At 39.9% G+C, this 26,393-nt stretch overlaps 2 protein-coding genes and 3 non-coding genes across 7 annotated transcripts; 1 reads left to right on the top strand and 4 right to left on the bottom strand.

The window, feature by feature from the left end:
* Positions 1-591: 591 nt before the first annotated feature.
* lsm2 (LSM2 homolog, U6 small nuclear RNA and mRNA degradation associated) lies at positions 592-6,534 on the bottom strand. The gene is made up of 5 exons (XM_088912878.1): positions 6,417-6,534; positions 5,369-5,436; positions 4,306-4,336; positions 3,418-3,477; positions 592-2,621 (listed from the first exon to the last, which is right to left on the bottom strand). Exons 1-5 carry the CDS (start codon positions 6,417-6,419, stop codon positions 2,496-2,498), a joined length of 288 nt encoding a protein of 95 aa, XP_088769004.1. The 5' UTR covers positions 6,420-6,534; the 3' UTR covers positions 592-2,495.
* Positions 6,535-7,445: 911 nt separating this feature from the next.
* Positions 7,446-7,517, bottom strand: trnap-ugg (transfer RNA proline (anticodon UGG)). Its single transcript has one exon. It is a non-coding gene; the product is annotated as a tRNA-Pro (tRNA).
* Positions 7,518-8,803: 1,286 nt separating this feature from the next.
* Positions 8,804-8,875, bottom strand: trnap-cgg (transfer RNA proline (anticodon CGG)). The gene has a single exon. It is a non-coding gene; the product is annotated as a tRNA-Pro (tRNA).
* Positions 8,876-9,152: 277 nt separating this feature from the next.
* trnap-agg (transfer RNA proline (anticodon AGG)) lies at positions 9,153-9,224 on the bottom strand. Its single transcript has one exon. It is a non-coding gene; the product is annotated as a tRNA-Pro (tRNA).
* A 75-nt stretch (positions 9,225-9,299) lies between these two features.
* cep63 (centrosomal protein 63) lies at positions 9,300-18,514 on the top strand. Of its 3 annotated transcripts, XM_088915022.1 has the most exons (16): positions 9,300-9,676; positions 9,778-9,816; positions 10,086-10,150; positions 10,427-10,604; positions 11,541-11,636; positions 11,913-12,035; positions 12,440-12,553; positions 13,159-13,359; positions 13,774-13,919; positions 14,301-14,447; positions 14,626-14,740; positions 15,237-15,434; positions 15,586-15,672; positions 16,387-16,592; positions 17,069-17,402; positions 17,730-18,514. In XM_088915022.1, the coding sequence occupies exons 3-16, from the start codon at positions 10,110-10,112 to the stop codon at positions 17,904-17,906; spliced, it is 2,163 nt and encodes a 720-aa protein (XP_088771148.1). In that variant the 5' UTR covers positions 9,300-9,676; positions 9,778-9,816; positions 10,086-10,109; the 3' UTR covers positions 17,907-18,514. The 3 variants fall into 3 exon arrangements, with proteins under 3 accessions (XP_088771148.1, XP_088771149.1, XP_088771147.1); XM_088915023.1 differs by lacking the exon at positions 9,778-9,816; XM_088915021.1 differs by having other exon boundaries at positions 9,300-9,816.
* The last annotated feature ends 7,879 nt before the right edge of the window (positions 18,515-26,393 follow it).

Below are 26,393 nucleotides of genomic sequence, written 5' to 3'. Positions count from 1 at the left end.
CTGATTGTAAAAAAAAAAAATCACTTTGGCATCAAAACGTTTATTTTTTAAAATATATATTTCCGATAGTACACAAAAAATAATATAACCTGCTCAACCTCGATCTGGTAGTACCTCTTAAATAAGGCTTAGGCAAAACCAGTGAAAGCTCCAGGCAACCTGCCTCCTGACTGCGTCATCACCTGCGCCTCATCCTTCCGCGGTCCCCACCGTCGCCATGGATGCGAGCAGGAGCGCGTTCCACACGACACCGAGGTACGCCGGGACCCGCAGCGTTTCACAAATGTTTATTCCGATGTCTCATTGTAAAGAAAATAATTCGACGAACGTCACATTGACGAAATGAGAACGGAACAGCTGCAAGGTCTAATTATTGGAAACGGTAAAACAACGAAGACCATACGAAAGATTTATTTAAGAAACACCAGTTAGGGGAATTCTGTTTTTTTTTTGTCATGTATGTCAGTAGCCAGATACAGATGTGATTAATGTATGTTTTAATGTATACAGTATATCATTTCTTTCACATATACGTTTTATGTTTATATGACTTAAAGACCATAAAACCACTTAAAAATCAGCGACCACGGGTTGGAAAAAAAAACGTTTATTTCTACTTTTTAACAAAATAGTCTCTCAAAACACACTACATCATTTATCATATCATTGTGACTCAACCAAATAGAAAATTAACCAAATCCATCATTAAGTAAGTTTAAACATACAAACATAATTAATGGAAATGGGAATCCAACCTCCAAAAATTCAATGTTAAGCTTTTACATATCCACACAAAAAATTTAAACTCAAAAGACACTCTTCTTACTCCTATTAAAAGGTAAAGACTTAGTTCAGAGAGACAATACAACCCTAATTCATCCAGAAACTGATATTTTGTTTAATTTATTGTGAGAATCTGAATTGACTAATCTTTTTAATTAATTCTTCAAATCTGTGCAGCTGATCTTTGTGGAGGTCGTCAATAAGCATGTCAGAAAGCTGTGCTAACCAATTAGGTGTGCTAACTAATGTTACAATATTAGAATTGCAATACAGTGTGTGTACATGGTTCAGAGGAAGACCCTGTAAAAGGAATCTGAGGGCTGTTACCAATTCTGAAAAAAGGCATGCATTTTTCTATTCTTTCTATAAAAATATTACATTGATGTTTAGGAAGAGGGACTGATTTGTGATGGCCAAAATGCTTCTGTTATACACTTGGCTTAATGCAGTTCCCAGGTAAATCTTTAAATGGTAAGATTCACTGCAGTACAGTACAGCCTCGATTCCCCAAACTGCTCAGTTTTCTTCAGTTTTTCATCAGAAGAAAAAAAATGGACTGAAATGTCTTTTAAATTGGTTTTGGAAGGTCTGGTCAAAATTGACATTCATGGGTGCATGCAAAAACAAATCTGTACAACCTTTTCTGGTGCTATTGTTTACACGTTTTTGTTTCCCCAAAACATTTCAAATAAACTTGACACAGCACCAAAACATAACAGAACATAAAAACATAACATTTCCTACAGAACGTTTTCTAAATTTTAGTGTGCTTTTTTTTTCTTTTCACATTTCTAAATTTTAAAATGAAAAATCCCCTTTTAGGATCTTTTCATTACCCAGAAGGAAAGCAGTTCCTAAAAGCTGTGAAACCATAATTAAACAAAAATCATTTGTTTTATGTCTAGAACATAATAAATATGTTCATTCTGTATGATTTATCATAAAAAAACTAACTAGTCTTCCTAATGATCTTGCCCTTTTTAACAGCATTACTTTCAGTTTTACTTTAATAAAGCAATTTCACCCCTTGTTTTCTGAACACATTTGATGCCAGGCCGATTGTGGTGATGCTATGTCAATGCATAAAGCCAGGAAGGGACAGAATAATAAAAGAAACTCCTTATAAATATTACCAACTGTTAAACAGAAATAAATCCCTGCACATGCCTGCATACACACAAAAGAACTAAGCTTTTATAAGCCCGATAATACATTGTTATAGTCTTTTCTTTAATTTCAAAATGCCAAATGTTACTTTGATTTCCCATTAATTAGAAGTACTTTGAAAAGTGTTATGTTTAAAGTTTTTTCCCCATTCCAGTAGTAAATGGGTTACTAGCCTGCACCCCACTTCTGTTTCAAGAAAGAAGCAGAAGTTAAGGGATACATAAATAAAGAAACAACCACCCATGTTGCCATACTGACGAAGTAGGTTTTGGCACCCTACAAATCCACACTCTACAGCTTAGCGAGGATTCAACATCACAGCTACAGGAAACATTGAAAGATACGATCACTGAGTCAGAGCACCTTAAACTATTAATTACGCAAAACTGAAATCCAATTAAGAAAGCATTTACATTAATAACAAAATTAAAGATGTATTATTTAGGCTATGGTTTTACACATGCTCCAGTAAATGTGTAGTCAAAAGGCAGCCTAGGACCCTTGTGGAAATAACACCCCCTGCCCCACCCCACTCATGCACGTTATCACTGTTTTTGTTGCATGGCTTCTTTGCGTGCGGCGTCCTGCAACAGCTGTGTGTCCACTTCATCCGCAGGGAGCTGTACATACCGCACCACTGAGCCTCGGATAAAGCAGTTCTTCACAGACAGCTAAGGGTAACAGACCAAAGGGGCAAAAGATAAAAAGATCAGTCTAGCTCCTCCACGAGTCCTTGTTTTCCGGAAGGGCAAATGTCAGTTATTAAACGAGAACAATAAGATGAAATACATCCATCTTTCTGTAAGAACTGCAATTTAAAGGGGAACTGCAATGCTATTTTAATATTTCGGGGTTAGAAAAAAAAACAGCATTGATGAGTACATTGAAAGTAAGATGTATGCAGTAACGTGTAAAACCTCCAATTTACATCACAAAGTACTCGAAATGTTCAGGTTTGCACAGCACCATACTCTACAATTCAGAACAAGGCAACCAATCTTCTGATGAGGTGAAACGGCCCTATTACATTTTAAACAAGCAGGCTTGTGAATACATCGCTTTTAATCCAACAGAAATATTGCTCTCAGTTAAGACGGTTTTGCCAGCAAATACTACTTACTTACTCTTCATGCACATTTCTGTGGTGAAACATCTGCTGCACAACCTGTACTTATTCGCCCGTACATCTCATTACATTAGTCACTACAGTGACTAGTGAGCAGGAAGGGCCGCTTCATGTCGCAATTCGCACAAACTCTTGAACTTGCCCGTGGCAAAGACCAGGGGTTTACAACAACATGGCAACTATACACTACTTTCAGAAAATTCATGATTTAGTTCTTAATCCAGAATTTGTCAAATTTGTGATACTGTCAATTAATTTATGTTACCGAGATTAAACAACCAGTCTGAAAAACTGAGACTGCAGGTCCCCTTTGAAGGACCAGATCTTGTCAACAGACTCACCATGTGAGGGTACTTCTCTGGATCAGTCACACTGATGTCTGTTAGTTTGATGTTCAGGTACTAAAAAGGAGAAAATGTCAGTCAAATGTTTTGTCAGTCAATAATGATCATGGTTTTCCATCAATTAAGAGTTTGCAACAAAAGCACGGTTGGAATGTAAAAGTGCAGAGCTGTCAAAACTATACTGAAGTAATGAAAGCAAAAAGAAATAAATTTAACTATGCTGATATTCATACTGTAATATACATAGACTGCCAACTTCAATTTATTTCCTAAAGTTTAAAAGGAGATCCTGAGGACGTTTTCCACAATCCCATTAATTTCTACAGTAGCCAATATTTCTGTATAATTAATGTTGCCATGTTTCAATTAGCGGTAAGGTACGAGTTGGCAATGAGAGTTGTTTGCCAAAAGCTGACTGTGTTGCATTTCGAGCAACTTAACACCTGAATTATAAATTAGCAGGATAAGACTTGACGTTCTCCAAATATGGTGAGAAAATGAATATGAATATCACTTGCTTCAAAATGCATTAAAAAAATACCAACTAATAAAAAAAAACTCTGACTCAATGACAGGGATTTAATGGCTTAATTTTTATGGAGAATTTTCATGCAAAGCCCCATTACCGACCGCTGATCTACAATAGCAAGAATGAAAAGGCTGCTTGTCAAACTCCTAAGCCATTTTACAAGAGTTGTCAAGAAACTATTCAACAAGGATAGTTGTTTATCACTCAGAAATATTTTGCAATGACACTGTAAAATACAAATATGGTACAGCTAAACCGGAATGAAAAAATGATTTTCACTATTGCCACTTTTACATTTGTGGATTTAACAGGGAGAAGATATACATAAAAATAGAAGAGAGAGACAAAATACCTACTTGGTCAACTGAATGGAGTGTCCCACAGATACTACAGAAGAGCACACAATAACAAACAAAAACATGTTATAATTAGATCATTTGGGCACCGTAAAAAATTGCTTAAAGGTTTTCTCCTTGTGACTTAATCTTACAATGTTTAACAAAAATGTTGCTATGGATTATGGAACATAAGCTAATTTAATTGCCAAGAATATTTCACAATGTTGAAAACTAAAATCTAAAAACACAATGGTTTTTTTAATGCACATTTAACCAAGACGTCCAAAAAGAGTTATTTGACCCTTGTTAGGGCTGATCAGTGTGATTCAGCCATACCTCAACAGGTATAACACGGGCTCATGCTCATTATGAGAAACATCAGTTATGATGTCCAAGAAAAAGAACCTGAATTAGAGTATAAAAATATTAAATTGACAGTACAAGATCTTCAAGAAAACTGTACTGCATCAAGTTCATACTGCCATTATTGAACTATTTTGTGTTTGGTGGTTTGCTAACAAATTTGAAAGCGCTGTCTTAATAAAAACCTTAATATACATTCTAAGCATTCATTGACATTGGAATCTTCTTTGTATTTCTGATATAACCACCTCATTCATTCAGGTCTTTAGGAATGCTGCCCTTTAGTATTTTAACTTTCTGCTCTGACACACCTATAAGGAGATACAAACAATATTGTGACCTGGACGTTGCATTCTCTTTTTTAAATGGATATGATGTACTGTTATCTTCTGTCATTTTATTCTAGACATTAAGAGATCTTAGTTACATTCATCTGAGATTACAGGCCAGTGTAAACCCACTATGACAGAGGAGGCCGATCACAGTCCTGCAAGGCCAGTGGATGTACAGGCTTTCATTCCAACTTGGCTCTCGTCCTGAACAATAAGCTCCTCCACTGGCGGCTCACTGGGACCAATTTGACAGATTTTCCGAGGTCTTGAGCAGACTGTAAAATCTGCAGTCGCTGACTCCAATTCCAGAAACTGAGGCAAAGCCTCGTTTACAAATTCAAAGACTGCCACAAGAAATTCTTTCTTCTGGCCAGCACGGCCCTCACCTTAAATCATTTTTCAGCTCCACCACGACGTCCTTCCCCACAAGGGACTTAAAAAACGAGTAGAATAACTGCAGAGGGAAAGAAAAGGATTGTGAAACCCCCTGCCAGCAATCCTGGCCAAATCACATGAGAATCTACACGGGGTCACTACAAAAAAAGGCAGACTATGAATTGTGTCTGTAAGAACACCAGTAATACTTTTGAAACATGCCTGGGATAGCACATTAATATTGTGTGATTCTTGCTGTAAACAACACAATTCCTGAATTTCCTTCAGTAAAGGTACCAAAAAGAAAGCAAGAGATGGTCTGGAATAAGTCTGATTTGCAGATACTGCACTGATCAAGCTTGAAATTGAATAACAAGAAGCTGGGCGTTTAAGATGCCTTTCGGGGCAAACTGTTCGGCTCAGCATCTTTCCCTAGAGCACTAAACTAGGCCTTGCCTATCCCAAACCCATGTCCTCAGCGTCTACGCTTTTCGTTAGAGATGGGCTCTCCGGCGCTTTACTTAATGAATCATACCTACCGTGTGCGGGCGCTAAAAGTTAGCAAATTTTAAGTTACTAATAACAGTTAAGCTAGTAATAGTAATAGTTCAACTGGAATATTCAACAGAGCCAAAAACTTGATCATAGTTTAAATAGCTCAAGTTATTTTTAAAAAAAGCGGAATCGGAGTCACCAAGAAACATCCGCGACACACAGACCCTTCGAAACACGTTACGAGTATTTATTTAAAACAAAGCTTTCCTGCGAATTAAACGTACATCCAGCTACAAAGAGAGGTGAATGCAAAGCGTACGGCTGTTCAAAAAACAACAACATTACAATGTTCTTTCAAATTTGAATTGGTTGCCAATGGATAAAGAAATTAATTCTGGTATTTTTAAAGATATTTTGAAGAAAGTTTAACGTTTGAATAATTTAATCTCTTCACGGTACCGGTAGTCAAAACCATTTTCAAAAATGTATTTCTGATAGTGAAAACAAATGTACACAGAAAGCATTAAAAACCGTTCTCAGAATTAAACAGAAAAGGGATCTCACCATTTTCACTCACACTCGACCCCCACCGCGCCTTTACTCTCCGTTTACATCTCAACGAGAACGGGATTAGAAATCCTATTCATCCATAGGAGCAACTTCTTTGACGTCATAAAAATGAGCCGAAATGATATTCACCAATCAGCTTTGTCCGCGGGGCGACACGTGGTAAGACCATAGAGTTTACGGAAGAAAGAGTAATATTTTATTATCACATGCAGATTGAATCGCCATATTGGTAGAGAGAATAAATGAATTGTGTTGTATTATGTCAAAAAGTTACCAAAATAAGTTCGTTACTTTAGGTGTAGTTAATTTTGTTACTGTTATCTGTATCAGTAACTGCAGTGGTTTGTTAACCATTAATAGTCTCTGTAATTAAAGACATGCATAAAATTTGAAAATTGAAAACATACATAAGTCACGTTTGCTTTGTTGTTTATAAAATATCGCTCTATTTATCTTAAAATCAAATCAATTTATTTAAAGAAAGATAACGAAGATGTATTTAGTATATATACTAGGACGAAATTGTAGTTTATACTGTGCATTTTTAACCATAAACATATATTTTATTATTCCACAGGTATAAAATATAAAATACACAATAAACCTACAACTGCGTTGGTTTTTGTGCTGTGTTCGGTAATGATTAGACACTTTTGGAATACGAAGGGAAGATTGTCACAGGTTGAGATGTTCTGCTGCTCTGCCCTCTATTGATGAAAATATATACGCATCTGTGTTTCGAAAAGTTAAAATGAAAAAAATCAGTTTGGTCATTCCAGTTCTATGTATCACATTTCAGGACATACAAAATAATCCTAAGAATACCTATTTCTGATATTATTTTTTGGCGATGTTGTTATTCTGAGAAGTGTTTTCACTTAATTTCACTTTTTCTTTATTTAACGTTATTGGCTTTACTATGGGACGTTTTACGTCATTATTATTGGTGCTACTTTTTTGGAATATGAGAGTCTCTCGTTTAATTAAGGTCGGAAAACCATTCAAAACACAGTAAACAAAACGGGGCTCGTCCGGGATTCGAACCCGGGACCTCTCGCACCCAAAGCGAGAATCATACCCCTAGACCAACGAGCCCGCTAGCGCTTGTAAGTCTAAAAAGCCACATATAAAATAAAATACGTTAGATGTTAAATTATTGCACAAGATGAAAACACAATGCTTGATACTATAATAATCCACATTTCATTCATATGAAAACAACAATTAGATTGAGTTATACTGCATAATTGCAGTGGATGTCTCTATAAGTTATGGCACTAAAACGTTTGCAGGTAAATCGAGAGTCACAAATAAAACACAAGGGAGCCGCAAAGCGTTTAGCAGCCGAAAGGACGATAACAAAACATCAATCGCTGCATCAAGCCTACATCAGCGCTGTGCTTTTTATCTGAAGACATTATAATGTCTTGAACGTATGAATTATGACTCAACCACCATGAGTATTCTAAACGAATTATCAGTGAGAAATAATCTTAGCTCTAAATTACTGTGTATATTACGTGTCGGCATATCGGAGCTTTTACGTTACCGTAATGGCCAGGCTATTTGCCTTAAAAAAAAACGAAGCATAACAGAGCAGAAAAGAAGAAAAGGCTGTGAGGCTTGTTTTCCAGGCGGGATCGCCACTGTGCAACCAGATACGATCTAATGAATGATATAGCAGCTAATGAACTCCTTAATGATAGCAGCAGATAATAAACTCTTGTATCGTCGTTTTTATAGAAGTCACTAGAGTTTGAAATAACCCATTTTGCCCAAACTGCCAGGGCTCTTGAAAAACCGTCCAGACGAGACTCCGGGATCAATCGACTGCTTGCAGACGCAGCTGGGCCTGGCCAGTACTGAGGTGGGATAACTGCGATCTGTGGTGTTCCGTGAACCAGTGGGCTGGGCTGGGCTGGTGGCACCCTCTTCCCTCCGGACCCCAAGATCCACATCCACGTCCCCGTATGATGAAAAGGGACACGGTACACTATCCGGTGGCATGCTTAGGATGAAAATGAACAAGTGAAGGTTTATTCCGTGCTGAAAAGAAAAGAGACACAACCTTTCGGCTGCGGGGCCTTCTTCAGGGGTGCGTGGATGCTTAGGATGAGGCAATACACGTCTTAATGTCTTTTTATTGCACATCCCATGCCTCTGTTCGTAAGACAGTGTCCTATCTGAATTTAAATATCGAACTCGTAGGGTCTGGCTTTCCTGCTCGGGTAGGATGATGCCTTCTGTATGCGCAGGAACTTCAGCAGTGGATACTGACATGGGTCCCCTCCTACATTTAAAGTGCTATATACCCACAACGGATGTTTTTTTATTTAAACTCGATTAGGATAACATGCCTACTTTTCATGTTTTCAAAAGTTGGGCTCGTCCGGGATTTGAACCCGGGACCTCTCGCACCCGAAGCGAGAATCATACCCCTAGACCAACGAGCCACACGATGACCTCGCTCCTTTGCATTTATATTTTTCTTTACTGACGGCTACACTGCACTGATTTTTTTTTTAAATCTAATGTAGCAAAAGAATAACATTTTAGGTGTAACAATGTAGAGATAGACTTATCTGACTTATTAACATTTGAAAACACACTTTTAGATTCTTATGAGTGGCGAAACTACTTGCATACATCTGAATTCACACAAGTCCAGTTTATGAATTTAATTCGACATCAGTAAGTATTCGCGTTTATTAGTAGTAGTTGCATAAAACTGGGCTCGTCCGGGATTTGAACCCGGGACCTCTCGCACCCTAAGCGAGAATCATACCCCTAGACCAACGAGCCTGTATGGACAGCGTTACGTTGCATCCGTAAATACTAAACGTACCCTTGTCTAGAATCGCAGGAAACGTGCTCGTGGTGAGTTTTTCCAATTTTCGTTTCAATTATTCTTTATCCTTCCGGGGCCCGGCAAAAGAGCCCCACTCAAGAGCTTATTGTCTGCTACAGAGGACAGAAATCAGCGGGCGCGACGCTTCCGAGACCCACCATGTTTTCCCATGATGCCTTCTTCCTACAGAGCTGTAAACATTTGAACTTGCCTGCGTGTAGCTGGATGGCAGGTTTGAGAGCCGACGGAGAAAGGAGATAACGTTTTATTCTGCAGGCATTTTTTTTAAATAATCACGATACCTTTTGTGAGCTGAGCTTGCGATATCGTAAGGGAGACTGGCGAAAAGAAAGAAGAAGCGGCCCCTGTATTTTTTTAACCATGGAAACAGCTGGACTCAGTTAAGGTTTGCAGTGTGGGAAGGATGTACAGTATTTAAGCACTGGGTTTCCGTCCGTATCGATACCTTTAAATTAATCTCTTTCGTTTTCCTGCGTTTTCTTCCAGACTCTGGTTGTATTTTTGACCTCTCTAAGCGGCAACCAGGTAAATTTGCTTCTTGGAGAAACTTAAGATGTTTTTCAACACCGAGTCTTCTCCAAATCAAAACTTTTCTTCCTGCTCGGCTTTTGCATTTAGAAGAGATATTGTCCTTGCTATTCATCTTCGTACCTCCACTAGAAATCCGCTTTAACTTTATAAGGAAGTATGTGCCAGTCGGTGTATGTTGGATGGCGTTGTTTTATGTTTTATTTACTTTTTGAATTAATAATGCAGTGTTATATTCTTAACATCACCATGTTTTTATGTGACAGATGCCCTACTGGCATTAATGTGAAATGGAGGCCTTTTGGGGGACGCTACAGGATGAAACTGCAAGGTAGGGGGACTTCACAATTAGGTTTATCATGTTTCCCTTACAACTGTTTTTTTCACGCTTAGTGGATGTGTTGTTGGAGTTTGTGTTTTGCTCCGCCACCTAACACCCAGCTTTGAGAAAGACATGTTATGCACACCTGCTTCAGCAGCAGATGGGACAGCTAATGTTTCCACCATCGCTCCCTAGACAAAGAGGGAGTTCAAGCAGAAACCACACAGCACCTCTTCCAGGCAGAAGCGCGGAGAGGCTGGAATTAGCGTTCTCTCTCCTCCCCAGCGCCATCCTGTCGTCGTGTGAACCGGAGCTCCAGGAGCTAATGCGTCAGATCGACATCATGGTGGCCCACAAGAGGAGCGAGTGGGAGAGTCAGAACCGGGCCTTGCAGGGGCGGCTGCAGGTTCGAGAGGAGGAGCTCCGTTCTGCCAGGGACGCTCTTGAGCAAAAGCACAAGGAGGTACTGCCACAGCTAGTACTTTTGTCAGAAGTGTTTCGTGGAAAGCTTCGTATTTGCATAGTGGACCGGGTGTAGGTAAAGACAAGCTTGGCAATTTTATATTTTACATGGTTGTAGGAAAATACATTTTCTAGTATATAAATGTAAGATTTCATAATCCCCGTTGGGAAATTTACTCATGGTGAAGACGTGTCAATCCTGTCAGCTTGCCTTATGGGAATACTACTTCATTAGGTGAATGGACCTGATTTGGACCTGTATTCTTGAAGGAAAGTATAGGAGGGTGGAGAAGAGATCGGCAGTCAAATCTGTGTTGCTTTCAGGGGGGATGATAAGTCGGTATGGAGAAGTGACAGTCTTTGCTAAAGAGAGAGAGCTTTCACGGTGTGTTGTGTAGATCATTTCGACTGACGACGAAATACTCTTTAAAATATTTTTTTATCAAAGAAAATTACATTCTGCTTTTACTCTTGGTCAGTGTTCAGAATCAAAGAAGTCTTTGTTAGATCTTCAGGACACAGCCTTTCAAGTGAACTTTGTAGAGGACAAGGAAATGCTGAAGGCGAGCTGGCATGGAGGTTGTGTTGGAAGGCTTTGTATGCTTGTCATCTTAACAGACGTGGTATGAAAATTTCCTATGAAATTAGTGGCAAAAAGCTTTTCTCGGTCATATTAAAGCAAAATCGGATTGTTATTTGCCCAGCTATCAGTCAGCCAGAATCAATTACTGGTATTCACGTAAAACTGAGATTCAGCAGATGTTTACATAAAATCCATGAATTGTGTGTAAATGTCTCTGTCAGTATGTGCCTCCTTCTTACATGGCCAGAATGCTTTCCCAGTGCTCCTGACAGCATTAGTATCCCACAGTGAGGTGGAGAATGGGCAATGGAGTCCTCAGAGCGCACCTAGTTACTCTTGTCCATTCCTTCTTAGGTGGGAATGTTCCGCCAGCAGCTACTAGAGGCGCAGAATGAGAAGCAGGAGCTGGTCTCCAAGTACGAGGAGCAGCTGCAGCGAGTTCGAGAAGAGGTGTGTCCCCACAGGATGTCTTTGGACATCTGTCGTGAACACTCTGAGGCAGAGCAGAACAGAGGAAAGAAAAGCAATGCTGAACTTCAGCGTTTCCGTTTTGCTGTAGAATACGAGCACAAAGGTTAATTGAATCACTGTGAAGTGCTGCACGTGGCACTCAGTCAGTTACTCGGGAACTTGGCAACTGTAAGTGAAGAAACTAACTTGCGCTGGAATCTTGTGAAGCTGTGGATTAGTGTGGTTGAACAGGCGCGTGTCTGAACCTTGCTGCAGTTGTCCAAGCTCAAGCGGAGCTATGAGAAGCTGCAACGCCGGCAGCTGAAGGAGGCCAGAGAAGGAGCCAGGAGCCGAGAAGAAGACAGGACGGAACTGAGCAGATTAAACAGCAAGATAGAGGTAATGTGAAGCTTTGACTCATCTCCGCACCACCTTATGAGATGGTCGTTATGGAAGTACTGGATCAGTGAATGGATTTTACAGTATTTGGAGTTCTTCAGTTTTAAAGTATTCGGGGGCTAATAGTACAACTCGTGCTCTTATTTTGTGTCACTGTGAATAATCTTCCGCTCTCCTGTCCTAGGATGAGCAGTGGTACTCTTTGTCACACATCATTGGAAGTTTATAAATCAGAACCTAAAAATTAAGCCGATTCGAGAACAAGTTTTTTAATAAAGCAAATGAACTTTCTGTCATATTATTTCCAAAATGTGTGTATCACACTTAGACGTCTCGGAAGATAGAGTTAAGAATTTTGCCCGTCTGCACTGTGGCCTTTTCTGACTGCCTTTTGTGCTTCTCAGGAGTTCCGTCAGAAGTCAGCAGAGTGGGAGCAGCAGCGACTCCAGTACCAGAGACAGGTGGCCTCCCTGGAGGCTCAGAGGAAAACACTGGCTGAGCAATATCAGCTTATGCAGGTAATAATGTAATTTAGGAAGATTGCATTCTTATTTTTTCCCCCTCTGTTTGCCTGCCTTAAGGTGGGCCTTCTATGCAGGATGTTAGTGTTTGAAATGATTTAGAAAATGCATTCAAGCTTTGTGCTGTGAAAGACCAAGCATCACTTTCTACAAAAGAGTGGCATTAAAATTTCTTTCTGCAAGGCCTTCTACAACACATAGAAAGATCCTTACACAGAAAGATATATTTTTCAAGATGTATACAGAACTGAGTAGCATTTTGGCAAGGTTGATTTATGTACAGTATTTGAGATTTGATGTTTAGGACACTGAATTGAATGTGGAGGAAAAATGGATTCTAGCTTATCATTTGGAGCAGCTGGAAATAGTTTTCTGCACATTGCAGCAGTGTGACTGACATTGTCTCCAGGAGATCTGATCAAGAGGCCAACTTGCAGTGAATCACAGGCTGCAGCTCCTAGAGTGGGAACTAAGAAAAGAGCAGTCAGCTTAGCTAAAATAAAAAACTGAAATACAGGTTTGTCAATCCCCACAGTTTAATTCTCAGTGCATTTTTCAATCAGTCTTCCAAGTCTGTGAATTTCATCCCTTTTGCTGAGCAGGAGTCGGCTGCCTACCACTCCCAGGTTTCTGGCCGCCAGCAGGAGCAGAGTGAGCTGGCCATCCAGTCGGAGGTCCAGCATCTCCGGAGCCAGCTGGAAAGAGCCCAGGACAGACTGCACGCCCAGGAGATGGAGCTAGAGCGGTTCAGCCTGCTGTGGGAAGAACTGGGAGACTCCAGGAGGGAACTGCAGGTCAGCAGGGTAGGTGCCAGAGATGAGAACAAGGGAAAGTCAAAGCAGTTGTGAAAATGAGTGAAGTCCTTAGTTTGGATGTTTGACTCTCCAACAGCAGTTGTTGATGCATAGTCCATTCTGTAGTGCTGAACCACAGAATTAAGTAAATGGTAGTGATTCATTTCAAAGCTATTTTCTAAATATACAAACAATGACACAAGCAAAAATCAAGTCATCTGTAGTGGCAATTCATAAGGTAATTCTTCTGTTAAAAAAGACCCAAAATGAGTAGGTTAGGAGGTCATCCTCCTGAAGATTCATGAATTTGTGACTTAACACATTCAATAGTGAGCACGTGAAAGAATCTCCCAGCGGTTTCCATGTGATGGAGGATGTTAAATGGCTCTTGTTAAAGCTGATTGTGCTGCATTTCATGTCCAGGTGCTGAGTGAAGAGAAAACCGAACTGAAGGCCACCCTGAACACACAAGATGAGTTTGTCCGTAGCTCAGGGCTCCAGCAGAAACAGCTCCGTGCTGAGCTGTGCAGGCTGTCTGAGGCCCTGCAGGCTAAAGAGCATCTTATCAGGTGTGACATCCTAGCTTTAAACCTCCTACACACTACTTACTGCAGAATTACTCCTGTTAACAGTTTGTTAGACCATTACTGTTTTCTGTAAAGAGCTACATTTAAATTAAATGCTGTAAAACCATAAGACATAAGGGCAGACACATACAGTAGGTTGTTTTTATACTTGAGTACATTTAACATATTAGAAAATGGTATGTGTGTTATATGGTTATATGTGTACCATAAGATTTTACTTAACCTGCATTTTTAATGCTATTTAAAAAAAAAAACATTCCAAAATCTATAGATTAAGACCTGTACAGTACTTTCAAAATTTTCCCAGTAGACCTTATCGCAGACAGTTTCTTATTTATTCCCTGTGGGATTTTCTTTACTCAGGTCTCTTGAAAGCTGCCTACAGAAGCAGGGTATGTCTGGAGGGCTGGCACCTCTGAGACAGGATCTGGAGCAGGTTCTAATTCAGCTCAGTGCTACACGCGCATGTGAGGGGCACCTGAAAGCAGAGGTGGCTCTGCTTCAGGAAAGGTAGGAAGTCCAGAATGAAGTAGCCTTCGCCACTTTGCATGAAACCTTATTATGCTAGATAAATACATATACTATGTGCTGTGTAGACTGTACCCTTTCTTGATGATCAAAATATACTATGTGGAAGCTTAAAAGAGAGGACCTGATATGAATCCTAAAATTTCACCTTTTTTTTTAGCCTTGAAAAGATGCGCATTCAGTCAGAGGGTCTTAAAGAAGAACTGTATGGAAAACAGCAGGAACTCCAGCGGATGGAAGAGGAGCACAACCACTGCATGGGCGAAAATAAGAAAGTAAAGGGCAGCTGTTTCATTCTTCTGTGTGTGGTGCCTTCTCTTCAAGTAAATCAGCCCTGTGCATGGACTGCTTCGCAGTAGAGAACAATCATAGGTTCCCTCTGTTCAAAACAAAACTGTTCAAAACATACTTCAGAAATAAATCTGAAATAACAGAGATTGTACTCTTATTTAGTGTCAATTTACCTAGAAGAGCTGCATTCTTGTTTGGTTTGAATGTCTGTTTAAATGTTTTAATAGTTCAGTCATGTACTGTACATGTCCAGTGTATGTGGGACACTGTCCTTGTAGTTTTATAAGTTTTGGTTATTTATCCAGAATTTAACTTAGTCGTGTAAATTTGGAAAACTAAATGAATCCAGTAGAGTAGATAACTGATGCCAAGGCTGCTATAGCTCATATGCAACAGGAATGACCAAAACCACCCAGCTTTTCAAACAGCCTTGCAGTAGCTCTTTTTAGATTACGTAACAGGTGTGTTGTTGTCACCCAGCTGAAGGATGAGCTGCAGAGGGCACTGCAGACACATCGAGGGGAGATGGAGGGCATGAAGAAAGAAGTTTCCAAGCTGACGGGCGAGCTTCACCAGAGGGATATCACCATAGCAACTCTGAGCGGCTCTGCCTCCAGCATTGAGCGCCAGCTCCGCGCTGAGGTCGAGAGGACGGAGCACAGGGCAGCCGAACTCAAGGTGCGCGTGGCAGGGTAATCGGCCCATTGAAGAGTGGGACAACTGGCATGCCAGCAGGCCACTGCCATCCGCGACGGGCTTGTCTTTGGACTACAGGAATAAAGCTGCAAGTCTGCAAATAAAGACTTCATTGCTGCTGTTCTCTGTGCAGGTGGCACAGGTGCAGCTGGAGACCCTGAAGATGGAGAATAAGCACCTGACTGAGATTCTTGAACGCATGGAATCCAGGACCTCTAAGGTTTGTGCAACCTCGGAACTGTAGAGCCTACAGTCCTAAACCGAAGGAGTGTTTCGGAGGTTGAATTAGCAGTGGAACAAGTAATAGGTTTATTCTATGCTGAAAAGAGAAGAAAGGAAACACAACCTTTCAGCTGTGGAGCCTTCTCCGGGTGTCACCTGATGAAGGCTCCACAGCCGAAACGTTGTGTTTCCTTTCTTCTCTTTTCAGCATGGAATAAACCTTTACTTATCCCTTTGCAGCCTACACATGCTGACGTAGCTACCTGCTTGAATTAGCAGTGTTCTTATTCTAAGCATGTTTGTAGCAGTTGATTTGGAGGGGTGGGGGAGGAATTCAGTTTATTTAACAGAGCTGACATGGCACATTTTTGTTTGCACTAATGGAATGTGCGTACTATGAGAGCTCTGTGATGGATTGACGTCCAGGGAAGCCACATGGTCTTCTGTCAACCTGCCGTGTGCCATATGTTCTAGGATGGGCTCTGTGTCACTGTAACCCTCTTCAGGGAAAAGTGTCTAATCAGATAATGAATGGATGAAATTTCCAATACAAAGGTCTTCACATGTGATTTTTTTTGTGGACATACTTCAGTTATTACCATGAATATGTGACACGGCCAGTTCTTGATTTCTTTTTCATGAGGAAAGACAATTAGTTACGTGTCATTTCTGCTTTCTACCCACAATGAATGATAACCGCGGTGTGCTGCAGAAGACTGAGGGATCCCTGACGGCGCTGAGAGACGGCTACGTGTCCTCCCTGGACAGCCTCGAGCAGCAAAACCTGCAGCTGCGGAAGGACCTGGCTGAGGTGGGTGCCAGGCTGGACACATCCATGCAGGCCTGGCAGGACAAGTACGAGAGGGCACTGGAGCAGAGCCAGAATAAGCTGACCCAGCTGGGCGCTCAAGAGCAGAGGTAAGTGAGCGTAAGCTGAATGAATGTGGGCGTGAATCTGGTCAGTTCTTCAAAAGTTCTCTCCTTCCTTGGATGTAGCCATAATTAGGCACCATACCATTCCTTAGAAGTCATACCAGTTTACTGCTTAGTAAATAGTTCACAGAGTTTTACACCCAGCCTTTCTATTTAGTCATCTTGTTGGCAGTGATGATGAGTCTAGGCCTGGCTGAGCTTTATTTTCTTAGATTCTTTCATTTTCCGATGCTTGTAAAAGTGAAAAGAGAGCCACAGATATTCCGGGTTCTGGTCTCACATTTAGATGATATACCAAGAGGCAGCTTCGACTGCATCATTCCCACAGAGGAGAAAAAGATGGAAATATGAAGCGATGGCCAAGAAATTGCTTTTAGTCACCTTTATAATAAAGAATACCCTTTGGGAGGACTTCCCTGTGTTTTTAGAACAGTTACTTGCAAGCTTGCAGTCTGTTTCAGGAAAGTCCAGGAGATGCAGATGAAACACATGCAGGAGCTTCAGGGCTTGAAAACCAAGATGCAAGAGACTTCTATGCATTATGAAAAGGAAATTGAGAACCTCAAACGTCGCCTGCAAGAAGCCAATCTCAAATCCTTCCCCAGCCTACCAGATGGACATTCTCTGGCCAGTAAGAGTAATTCACCAACTTCCTCGTCCTCCCAGTCATTGAAAGGAGACCAGGAAAAATCTACACATCCAAGCACAGCACACAGCAGGAATGACGACAGTTCCTCTGACACTGCCTCAGTAAAATCTCTTGGGCCTGTGGAACATGAGGAGTTTACACCACTGGTTAGTTGTCTCTTGAAACATTTTTTCTAGTTTTTCTAGTTATGTTGACGTAAGTGTTAAACCAATAGGTAAATCAAAAATAAAATGGCACCTTTTCACAGCTGGGACTTCTGCACCCCAGAGAAAACTCTCTTTCTCTGTAAAGATCTCTACAGATTACTACTTCATTACAAATTTGTATTTTTTTAATGCTTCTCATGGAGTAAAATGCAGAGTTATCATTTTTAGCATTCTTTGCATCAAAAAATAACCACTATGAAAACAGCCACAGGCTTTTGCGAAACATTTCAATGGTCACTTTTTCTTTGCTTCTCTTTTCCTCTCTAGGATCCTCTGCCTGCCTCGCCTGTGAGTTCTGTTGCCTCTCGCTTCCTTGAGGATGAGAACAAGCGCTCCCAAGACCTGCTCAAACGTCTGGATGCGCACATCCAGGACATGAGAGAGGATACCACAAAAACAGTGAAAAAGTACCTGGAGAAGGAGGCTGGGTCTTCCTCTGATTAGAGTCCTGCCTATTTGTCATTTATGTTTAACCAGGGAACCCAAGAGCACCCCAGCCTTGTGCCCAGTCACTGGTTCGTTCCCACAGCCAGCTTCCCCTGCTGCAGTGAATTTGCCACTCTTGATGGACTGCAAATGCTGTTCATGAAGTGATGCTATCTGGGTCTCCTACAGTGAATCAGGGGCAGTTGGCAAAGAGACTAGGGATACATATAGATATGTATGAATAATTAAATGAGACATCCTGTGCAGACAAACCTCTCAGTGGAAACATTGCACTGCCTCTATATTTTTATACCTCCTTTACTACTTTTTAATATTATTAGAGAACAGGAAGGTAGTCTGCACCTGATGTGTTATTTGGTTTTTAAAGTAATCGTCAGTGGAGCGGACAATGTCCTGCACTTTCATAGAAGAGAGCAACATCTCTTGGAGCACTTCTTTTTTATTGTCAGCTCTTGTCATATCTGTACCTTTATTTCATTCTTTTTTTAATGGTGATTTTCTCTGTGTTTTCTTTGTCAAAGGTCAGTGGAAGGTGCTATTGTGTATTAAGGGATGTGGTAAATATTTTTGTACCTGTAAATTAAACATTTTATATGTTTCACTGATCTAATTTGAAGTCAGAAATAGTATGTTGAGGGACAAACCTTTTGGTTTTTTAAGCAGTTTATATAGAAAAGAACATGGTCATTTTTTATCATGCACAACAAGCTTCTTGTCACATTATTGATGTGCTTTGTTTGCTCCAAGAGAAAGATGAGGTGACACTGAGGGAGTGTGTTGAAATAAATCATTACCATTATCTGAAGAACCTCCCTCTGACTGTGCCTTAACATCCAAATCTGCCTGACTGTTGATTTGAACCACAGTGCAGAGCTGTTCTATTGTTACATGACTGATATTCCCTCCTGGCCTAAGTACAGTTAAAACCAGGCATGGTATGTTATAATAACTACAGCGTCTTGAAAAGCTGGTCAGTACAGGGTTGATTTCAGACATTGAAAATTACATTTGTGGTCATTGAAAACTTTTTTCCCAAATATGGCTATACTTTATCTCCATTATCCAGGTGAATCGGGGTATCTGGCTTCCTTTTCCCAGCCTTTAAACTGAATAGTTCATTCCCAGTATTTCAACTGATGCAGAAAATTATGAATACAAGTTTGTAAAGCGATAAACTGAAAGCACTACAAAGCAGCGTTCAAATTCCATAGATCTGAATGGCCGTTCTGAGAATTTCTCAGCTGGGGATTTCGAACCCACATCATTCCGAAGTAGAGGGCACATTCTTCTGCTGAAGCATTCCAATCTTGACATCTTGCTCAGAATTGTTTAAGTTTGCTGAAGGAATCTGGCTGTAGAGCCAGTGCTGTCAGTGTTTTCTCCTTTATGAGCTTCATGAGAAAAAGCCTGAGGAATTTTAATGTCAACCATATGGGACTCTGAAATTTGGAAAGGGAGCATCTAAACATAATTTAGATGTTCAGACGATGGGAGGATTCATACTTAACCTAGGCTGCTAATATAAATAAAAATAGAACGTTTTAACCTTCAACAATAGAGAATATCAGCAACAAGGCTTATTTTAGGTTTATGTGTTTTGTTTTTATCTTTGGAAGGATCTGTGGCAAATAAATGTAGTTATGCTAGGCTGCAAGCCAGGGTTACTGGTGGTATTCAGTTACTATGGTTACATGCTCTGAAAGAACCAACAAATAGAAATGTGAAGGAATTTGGCATAGAGGAGATTTTCTTTTCCTTGCGCATTAAAAAATGTTTTAATATTCCCAGATGTCCTGATAGTCGGCATTTGTAACCCTTTAGGTGCAGAAAAAACATTCCTTTGAAAGATCAGTGATTGCAAAGTTGAAAACTCATTAAGATGAGCAAATAAACACATCACTATCATAGGAAAAATTCTGAATAGACATATACTTATAGCTAGTTTGTGCTTAAAGTCTTAAGGACAATGTTACATTATTTACAATAAAATAAAAACATCCTTTAAAGCCAGACTGTTCTCAGTGAAAAGTTATGAGTACAATAATAATCAATATGCATGATTGCATGGCCCAGATGTCCAAACCAAGCGATTTGCAAAGTACATTTGTTTATATATTTTAACAGTAGAGGGCACTGTTACATTGACTCTCAGCTGGCATTTCTGGGACAAGCTTTCAATCACAAAAAGTAATCTGTAGCTTTTACTGTGCCCTGAAAACAGTTACTTAAATTTGAAAGCTGCCTTTACTTACCTGCTTATTTTTATTGTCCCAGATGGTAAATTTGCTTTGCAGGCAGGAAAAAGATAGAATACACAGTACATTTACTGTATCACAACATGAACCCATTAACAAATAAGAGACCTACATGTGTGAAAAATAAATAAATATAAAATAAAGTCAAATACATAATCAGGAAGGTCAATAAAAGCTAACTTATTTCTATTGCATTTGAATCTAAGTAGACCAAATCGACACTCGAATAGAAGCTCAAATTCACTGTGCAAGGAGTGGTCATGACAGTCAATGATTATATTGGCCTCTCGCACTATCTGACGTAGATGTCTGAAAGCTACAGCTCTTGTGCACCAATAATTTTGCTGGCGACCTTCACTATCCTGCTCAATCAGTTTTTATTGTGTGTATTAAGGTTACCAAACCAGGATACGGCAGTGAATGTTAGGACGGGTTCAGTGAAAGATCTATAGACCTTTCACATTGAAAGAGTGGAGTATCCTTAGGAAGAGCAATCACTGTTGGCTCTTCTTACGTATAGCATCCATGTTTTCCTCAGAAGTTATTTTGCAATAAGCGATAGTGCCAAGATATTTGTAACTTGACTGTTTCAATTTCTTGCTCCTTATTGCATGTTGGTTCAGCAGCTGGTGTTTGCATTCTATAATCAAGGATCATGTCTTTGTTTTGTGATACTTCTAGTACTAGTAGTTGTGATACTAGTTAAAAGTATGAGTTCTTACACCATTCAACAAAATAATCCTCTACAGGCCAATGATCAGTGTCTACATCTTGGAGAAGATTGACAATGACAGAGCAAAATTAACAATGTGTCTTTCCTCAAAAGGATATCTACAGCTAATAATGATAATCCAGAGTAATGATGTCAATTCATAGATGAGGATTATGAGGCCATGATTAGAAAAGGCCAGAGGGAAGTTTGGTTACAGTTATACCCCTGCTTTTTTCAAGAACCACCCTGGGGTTTTTAATGACAACACAAAGTCAAGTCTTTGGTTTTATGTCTCATCCGAAAGATAGCGAATGTTTTATAGTATAGTGTCCCCGTCACTATACTGGGGCATTAGGACCCACACAGGCTTCAGGATGAGAGGTCCCTACTGGTCCCATTAACACATCAGCAGCAGCCTTAGTTCTCCCAGGAGGTCTCCCATCCAGCAGGCAACCCACTGAAACTAAGCAGGTGTGAGCCTGGTCAGTACCTGGATGGATTCCAGGGTAAAACTAAGCTTGTTGCTGAAAGAGGTGTTCGTGGGGCCAGTAGGGAGCGCTCATCCTGAAGCCTGTGTGGGTCCAAATGCCCCAGTATAGTGACAGGGACACTATGTTGTTAAAAGGCACCATCTTTAAGATTAGATGTAAAACCGAGGTCCTGACTCTCTGTGGTCATTAAAAATCCCAGGGTGTTTCTTGAAAAGTAGGGGTGTTAGCCTGGTGTCCTGGCCACGTTTCCCAGTGGCCTTTACCAATTACGGCCTCCTAATAATCCCCATCTATGAATTGGCTTCATCACTCTGTTCTCCTCCCCACTCATGTGTGGTGAGCGTACCGGTGCACTATGGCTACTGTTGCATCATCCAGGTGGGGGCTGCTGTTGGTAGTGGTGGAGAGAAGTGCCAATTACCTGTAAGGTGCTGCTGTAACGATCATAAAAAGAGTAAGCTTTTTATTGATCTTTACAAAAGCAACAACAGTTATAAAGATAACTATTTTCTGGCAAAGCAGTAAAAATTGTTAGGCAAACAGTATTTTTTACTCACTATTTTCTGCCACAGTATGTTTGTCTGTACTTCGACAAGCATTTCTTTAAAAGCTCCTTCATGATGGCTTAGTGTATGTCTATACTATCTTTACTTTCAGTGGATTAGCAACTTATTGACTTTGCAATCATCTTTTGTATTTATACCCAATTCCAACACAGTGGATCAGTTTCTGCAGTTACAACAAGGTGTATTTGTGAATATTAGTCCTGAGTAACAGGAGTAATAGCTCTGTGGGAGTTCTGTTGGTCATAGTTTAACAGTCTAGCCAGTGAGTCGACTCGTCAACCTTTGTTGCTAACGCAGATGTACGAGCTTTGATGAAACATTACTAGTATGTGTGAAGTGCATCCTAGAAAAAGTTTCGAAAGCCACATTGCGGGTTTAAATCTGGGTGCTGTCAGCAGCCAGCTGTGACGGCACTTCTCCAGGTGCACACAACCGGCTGAGCCTCTTAGAGTTTGAGAGGGCTTGAGTCGTCCAGGCAGGATGTCCTTGACGTGCCTGTCAGTTCCACCTACTGAGGTTTGCCAAGCAGTCTTCTGCTTGCAGTCATTCAGGAGAGCTGCTTCAGTCCTCCATTCAGTGTTAACTTTGCTGTTGATACTTTGGGGCTCTGGCTGTAAGAGGGCAGATGTCTTGGCAGTGTATATTTTCTAAGTATGGTAAGCACCTGTCCTGCCAGTATGATGGTTGTGATAGTAAAATGAGCTATTTAACATCCTCTAATACCAAATCTGGCGTTTGAAAGAAAAATGTGGATATCTTCTAATTAAAGGAAATAAGATTTTAAAAATCTGCAGTTCCTCCACAAAAAAGAAGTATAGATAAGACTAAAATCAGAAAAGTAGAAACATTGCTTCTTATGCACAACAGGTTCCATTTACTTGATTTTCCCAAGAAAGATGAATTCAGGTGTGCTAAGTGACCGAGTAAAAATCGCCTTTGCTTTCTTCTAGAAAAGATTGGTTATCAGTTGTTGTTTTTGTTTTTCATTTTTAATGCATAACTGCTTTTGTGTACAAATAAGCAGGTATTACTGGAAGACTTAGCACCTTCATTTTCAAGCATATTATCATATTATCACAGTTTTGTTGGGCACATAACCATCACAGGTTTGGAAAGGCCCAAATCTGAAATTAAATCTGAATCAGATTTAGAACAGCAAAAATCTAAAAAATGGGGAAAAAAAGCAAGGCAAGGAAAACTGTTTGGAACTTGTGCATGTGTGCTAACAACAATCTTTAAAGGCACATTGGTGTACTATTGCCAAAACAAACAGACTCACTCCATATCAGATGCTTGCAATTTTTTCAGTGTTTGCATAACTTCAGACGTACCAGAAGTAGAAGTTCTTCCTTTGGGTTCTGATAGGCTCTTCTCCTGAGTTCACAATTTTTATGCTGCCTTTTTTTTTCTTACGGATTTACAACCACCCACATAGAGTAGCCATGCCTGTTTTGCATAACTGATGCATTCCTCTAACTGTGCCCATGATTCTTCCTTAAAGGGTAGGACACCTGAAAAAACAAGTTTTTGTGTGTGTGTGGGAAGGATGAGTGTAAATATTCAACTTGTGGAAAGGAAAGGGCAAAAACACTCATGGCTGAATTCAAGGTTGAAAGTTTGACTGGCGTTTGTAACCATTTGAAAGGAAAGGTACCTTAATGGGGGCTTTGTCCTTAAAATATTAGATTTCATTTTTAAAGTAACATAAGTGGGGCACTTGAAATTAATTTGAGATGTATTTTTGCATACACATAATTAAAATCAAGCCCATGGAGTTATTTTCTCCTTGTAAACCATATGGAAAATATGTCATAAACCTGTTTAGCTTACAGTGATTATTAGATTGTAGACTAATGTAAATTAGCATCGGTAAATCTGGATTTCTGTAAGATGAATTGTGTAGAGAGCTGCAAGAATTCCTTCACACATCTGGACTAATGTGGAAAAAAATGGCCTTCCTAATGCTGGGTAAGCTAATTCCTTTCTCATTTCCTGTCACATATTTTTAGTCATGCAACAGAAATTCCTTAAGATAAAAACGAGCACAGAAACAGACTTTCCCACAATTGTTGTTCCTATACGCATTTTTTTCAAACATATTTCTGGGCTTAGAGGAATTCTTGTCATATTCAAGCCATTCTCCTTCCATTTACAGCCTATTCCTATTTGTCAAGCATCCCATTGTTTGAGGTCCAGAAGGGAAGCAGGTTCTCTGGCCTCATACCTCGTAGCCCAGACATTCAGTGCCAGAATCCTGGAATGTTTCTAAGACAAAGATCACATTCTTATCAGCTCTTGACCCTCCAGCAGATGGGAGCATGTGACAGAAGGGCTTGAAGGAAAGTCCCAATTCAGAGGTGCCAGCTTCTTGTGAAATCCGAGGCAAGAATATTAGCTTCAATGATGGACAAGTAAAACAGCATCGGTCTGTCTGCTGCACACATCAGACAGTTGCAGTTTTCAGATGTACCCTGTAACTAATATCTGGTCTTTAGTCTTCTTCTGTCTTTGGTCAGGGTTGGTTCTGTGACCAGCAGATAAAGAAAGGTTTAACTGGCAGATGTTTTTTTTTATGAAGAGATATGACATCTCCTGCAGCTTTGCTGTCCAGCAGCTCTCTCTCTGTGTCGGATAGTCCATCCCATGATGTCTATTAGGATCCCAATCTAAGAGAATCCCAATCTATATCCCTATTGGGCATTCATACTAAAAGAAATTGCTTTACCTGGACCATATTTATTATCCTCATGCAGGTAGGTATTGTAGTAGTAGTGCTGAGCCTTCAGTTATATTCATAGAATGAATAAACAACCTTATTCAGAGAATCATATGTGATATTAATTCTGTAATACAAGTTGGAGCCTCGAATTTTCAGAGGCCCTAGGCAAGCCTCTGTAATTAATACCAGTTCCTTTCTGTTGATCGAGGTTTTGTTGTCAAACAGAAATTATCAGTATGGTACCGTACACACCCATTCCTGAATTTAATCTATATTTTTTTAGGATTTGAAATCTCAGAATAATTTTCTGAAAGTAGGGATTTTCTGAAGTCTCATCTTAAGAAGCACTGTCATTTAGGTGTATTTCGATTCTGACAGTTCTAACATGTGCCTTCAATGACAGGAGGACAGCACCGTGTTGGAGAACATGCAGTAACTGACCTCTAAAAGCAAACAAACACAAAAGTCATATGACTGTTATCCAATCTTCTTTGATAGTCAGCAATCATGAAATGTAATGGAATGTTCCTGAGGGATTTTTTCATTTTATTTAGTTGGCTTGTTTTCACGTCTGTGATGGAGACCTCTGCTCCTTTTTACATGAGGCGTTTTAGAACAAGATAACCTTGGTTATGCAAAGGTCTTTACATGACTGGTAAGAAGAGCCTGGAAATTCACAACTAATTTTGATTTCCTAAAGGGAGGTTGAGTAAAAGGCTACAATATCCCCAGCTAACCACCAATATCCATTTCCTCGCTTTATAGATACTTATTTAATGGTTCACTGAAGTCAGTAGCACCCTCCATCTAAGGTCATGCTGTGTGTTTAACATTTCATTGAAGTATAACAGGATGCAGAGGGATCAGGGCTACCTTCTGGCCTTGTGTCCCAAATTCCTGCTTAATGGTAAACATCTCTTTGTGAAGGGATACTTTGTGGCTTGCCTCAGGTTCCTTTCCTTAGTAAAAAATGGGTTTGTGAACCTTCAGCTTTTGTCAACAGGCTTTATGGGACCAATTTGGCAAAAATACACCAGAATTAGAATGGGGAGCATTATATGGAAATAAACTGAAATTTATTTTTGAATCAAAGATGAAGCTTAATATTGCGACTGGCATGTCAGGTCCTTTTTGGGATTTCTCCAGCTTCATCTTTTAAATAGCTATGACACAACAGGGGGTTGATGTACTGTAGCAATGATTTTAGGATGCTTCTGTGACTGTGATATTTAAAGCTTTGTGCAGCGGTTTGCTCCTTAAGCACCTGGTGGCTTTTAGAAGAGTGATAGCAGCCTGAACGCTGCAGGCCTTTGCTGTCTTTTGGTCTTAGAAGTTTTCAGTAGCTCACATTGAGCTCAGGAGCATGACATTTGGTATTATTTGGTTACTGTTTGGTATTATGTGGTTATATCATTTGTTATTCTGTAAATATTTAGACGTTTTAGACTAATATTTAGACTAACATTTATTGCACTATGAATTGGGGGAAATCAATAGCTAAAATCTTTCCCTATTAAAGGCAAACATTGACATTGAGAAAGTAGTAGCTTATTTATGGTACAAGCAGTATGAATGAAACATTAGTTTTGGAACTTTTACATCTATGTTTTCAACACAAAAACATGGGATCTCTGCTTTAAGACTGTTGATTTTAAGATTTACTGATAAGCATACTTTTTATATCCTTAGGATATTCTAGAATACCTTGGCCTAGCTCTTAACCGCGATGAGGAGGTTTAGC

This window comes from Atractosteus spatula, chromosome 4 (genome assembly GCF_055471065.1).
Source record: "Atractosteus spatula isolate fAtrSpa1 chromosome 4, fAtrSpa1.hap1, whole genome shotgun sequence".
Classification (NCBI taxonomy): domain Eukaryota; kingdom Metazoa; phylum Chordata; class Actinopteri; order Semionotiformes; family Lepisosteidae; genus Atractosteus; species Atractosteus spatula.
Note: the sequence above shows the minus strand (reverse complement) of the source record. Positions and strands in the feature narration are given on the sequence as shown.

What these genes read in the sequence shown, in the direction of transcription:
- lsm2 (XM_088912878.1), bottom strand. An exon ending in CACTCCATTCAGTTGACCAA is followed by an intron (nt 3,478 to 4,305) that starts GTAGGTATTTTG and finishes TCTCCTTTTTAG; the next exon opens with TACCTGAACATCAAACTAAC. An exon ending in CAGAGAAGTACCCTCACATG is followed by an intron (nt 2,622 to 3,417) that starts GTGAGTCTGTTG and finishes TGTTACCCTTAG; the next exon opens with CTGTCTGTGAAGAACTGCTT.
- cep63 (XM_088915023.1), top strand. Translation starts at nt 10,110, where the DNA reads ATGGAGGCCTTTTGGGGGACGCTACAGGATGAAACTGCAAG. An exon ending in GATTAAACAGCAAGATAGAG is followed by an intron (nt 12,036 to 12,439) that starts GTAATGTGAAGC and finishes TGTGCTTCTCAG; the next exon opens with GAGTTCCGTCAGAAGTCAGC. An exon ending in TGGAATCCAGGACCTCTAAG is followed by an intron (nt 15,673 to 16,386) that starts GTTTGTGCAACC and finishes GGTGTGCTGCAG; the next exon opens with AAGACTGAGGGATCCCTGAC.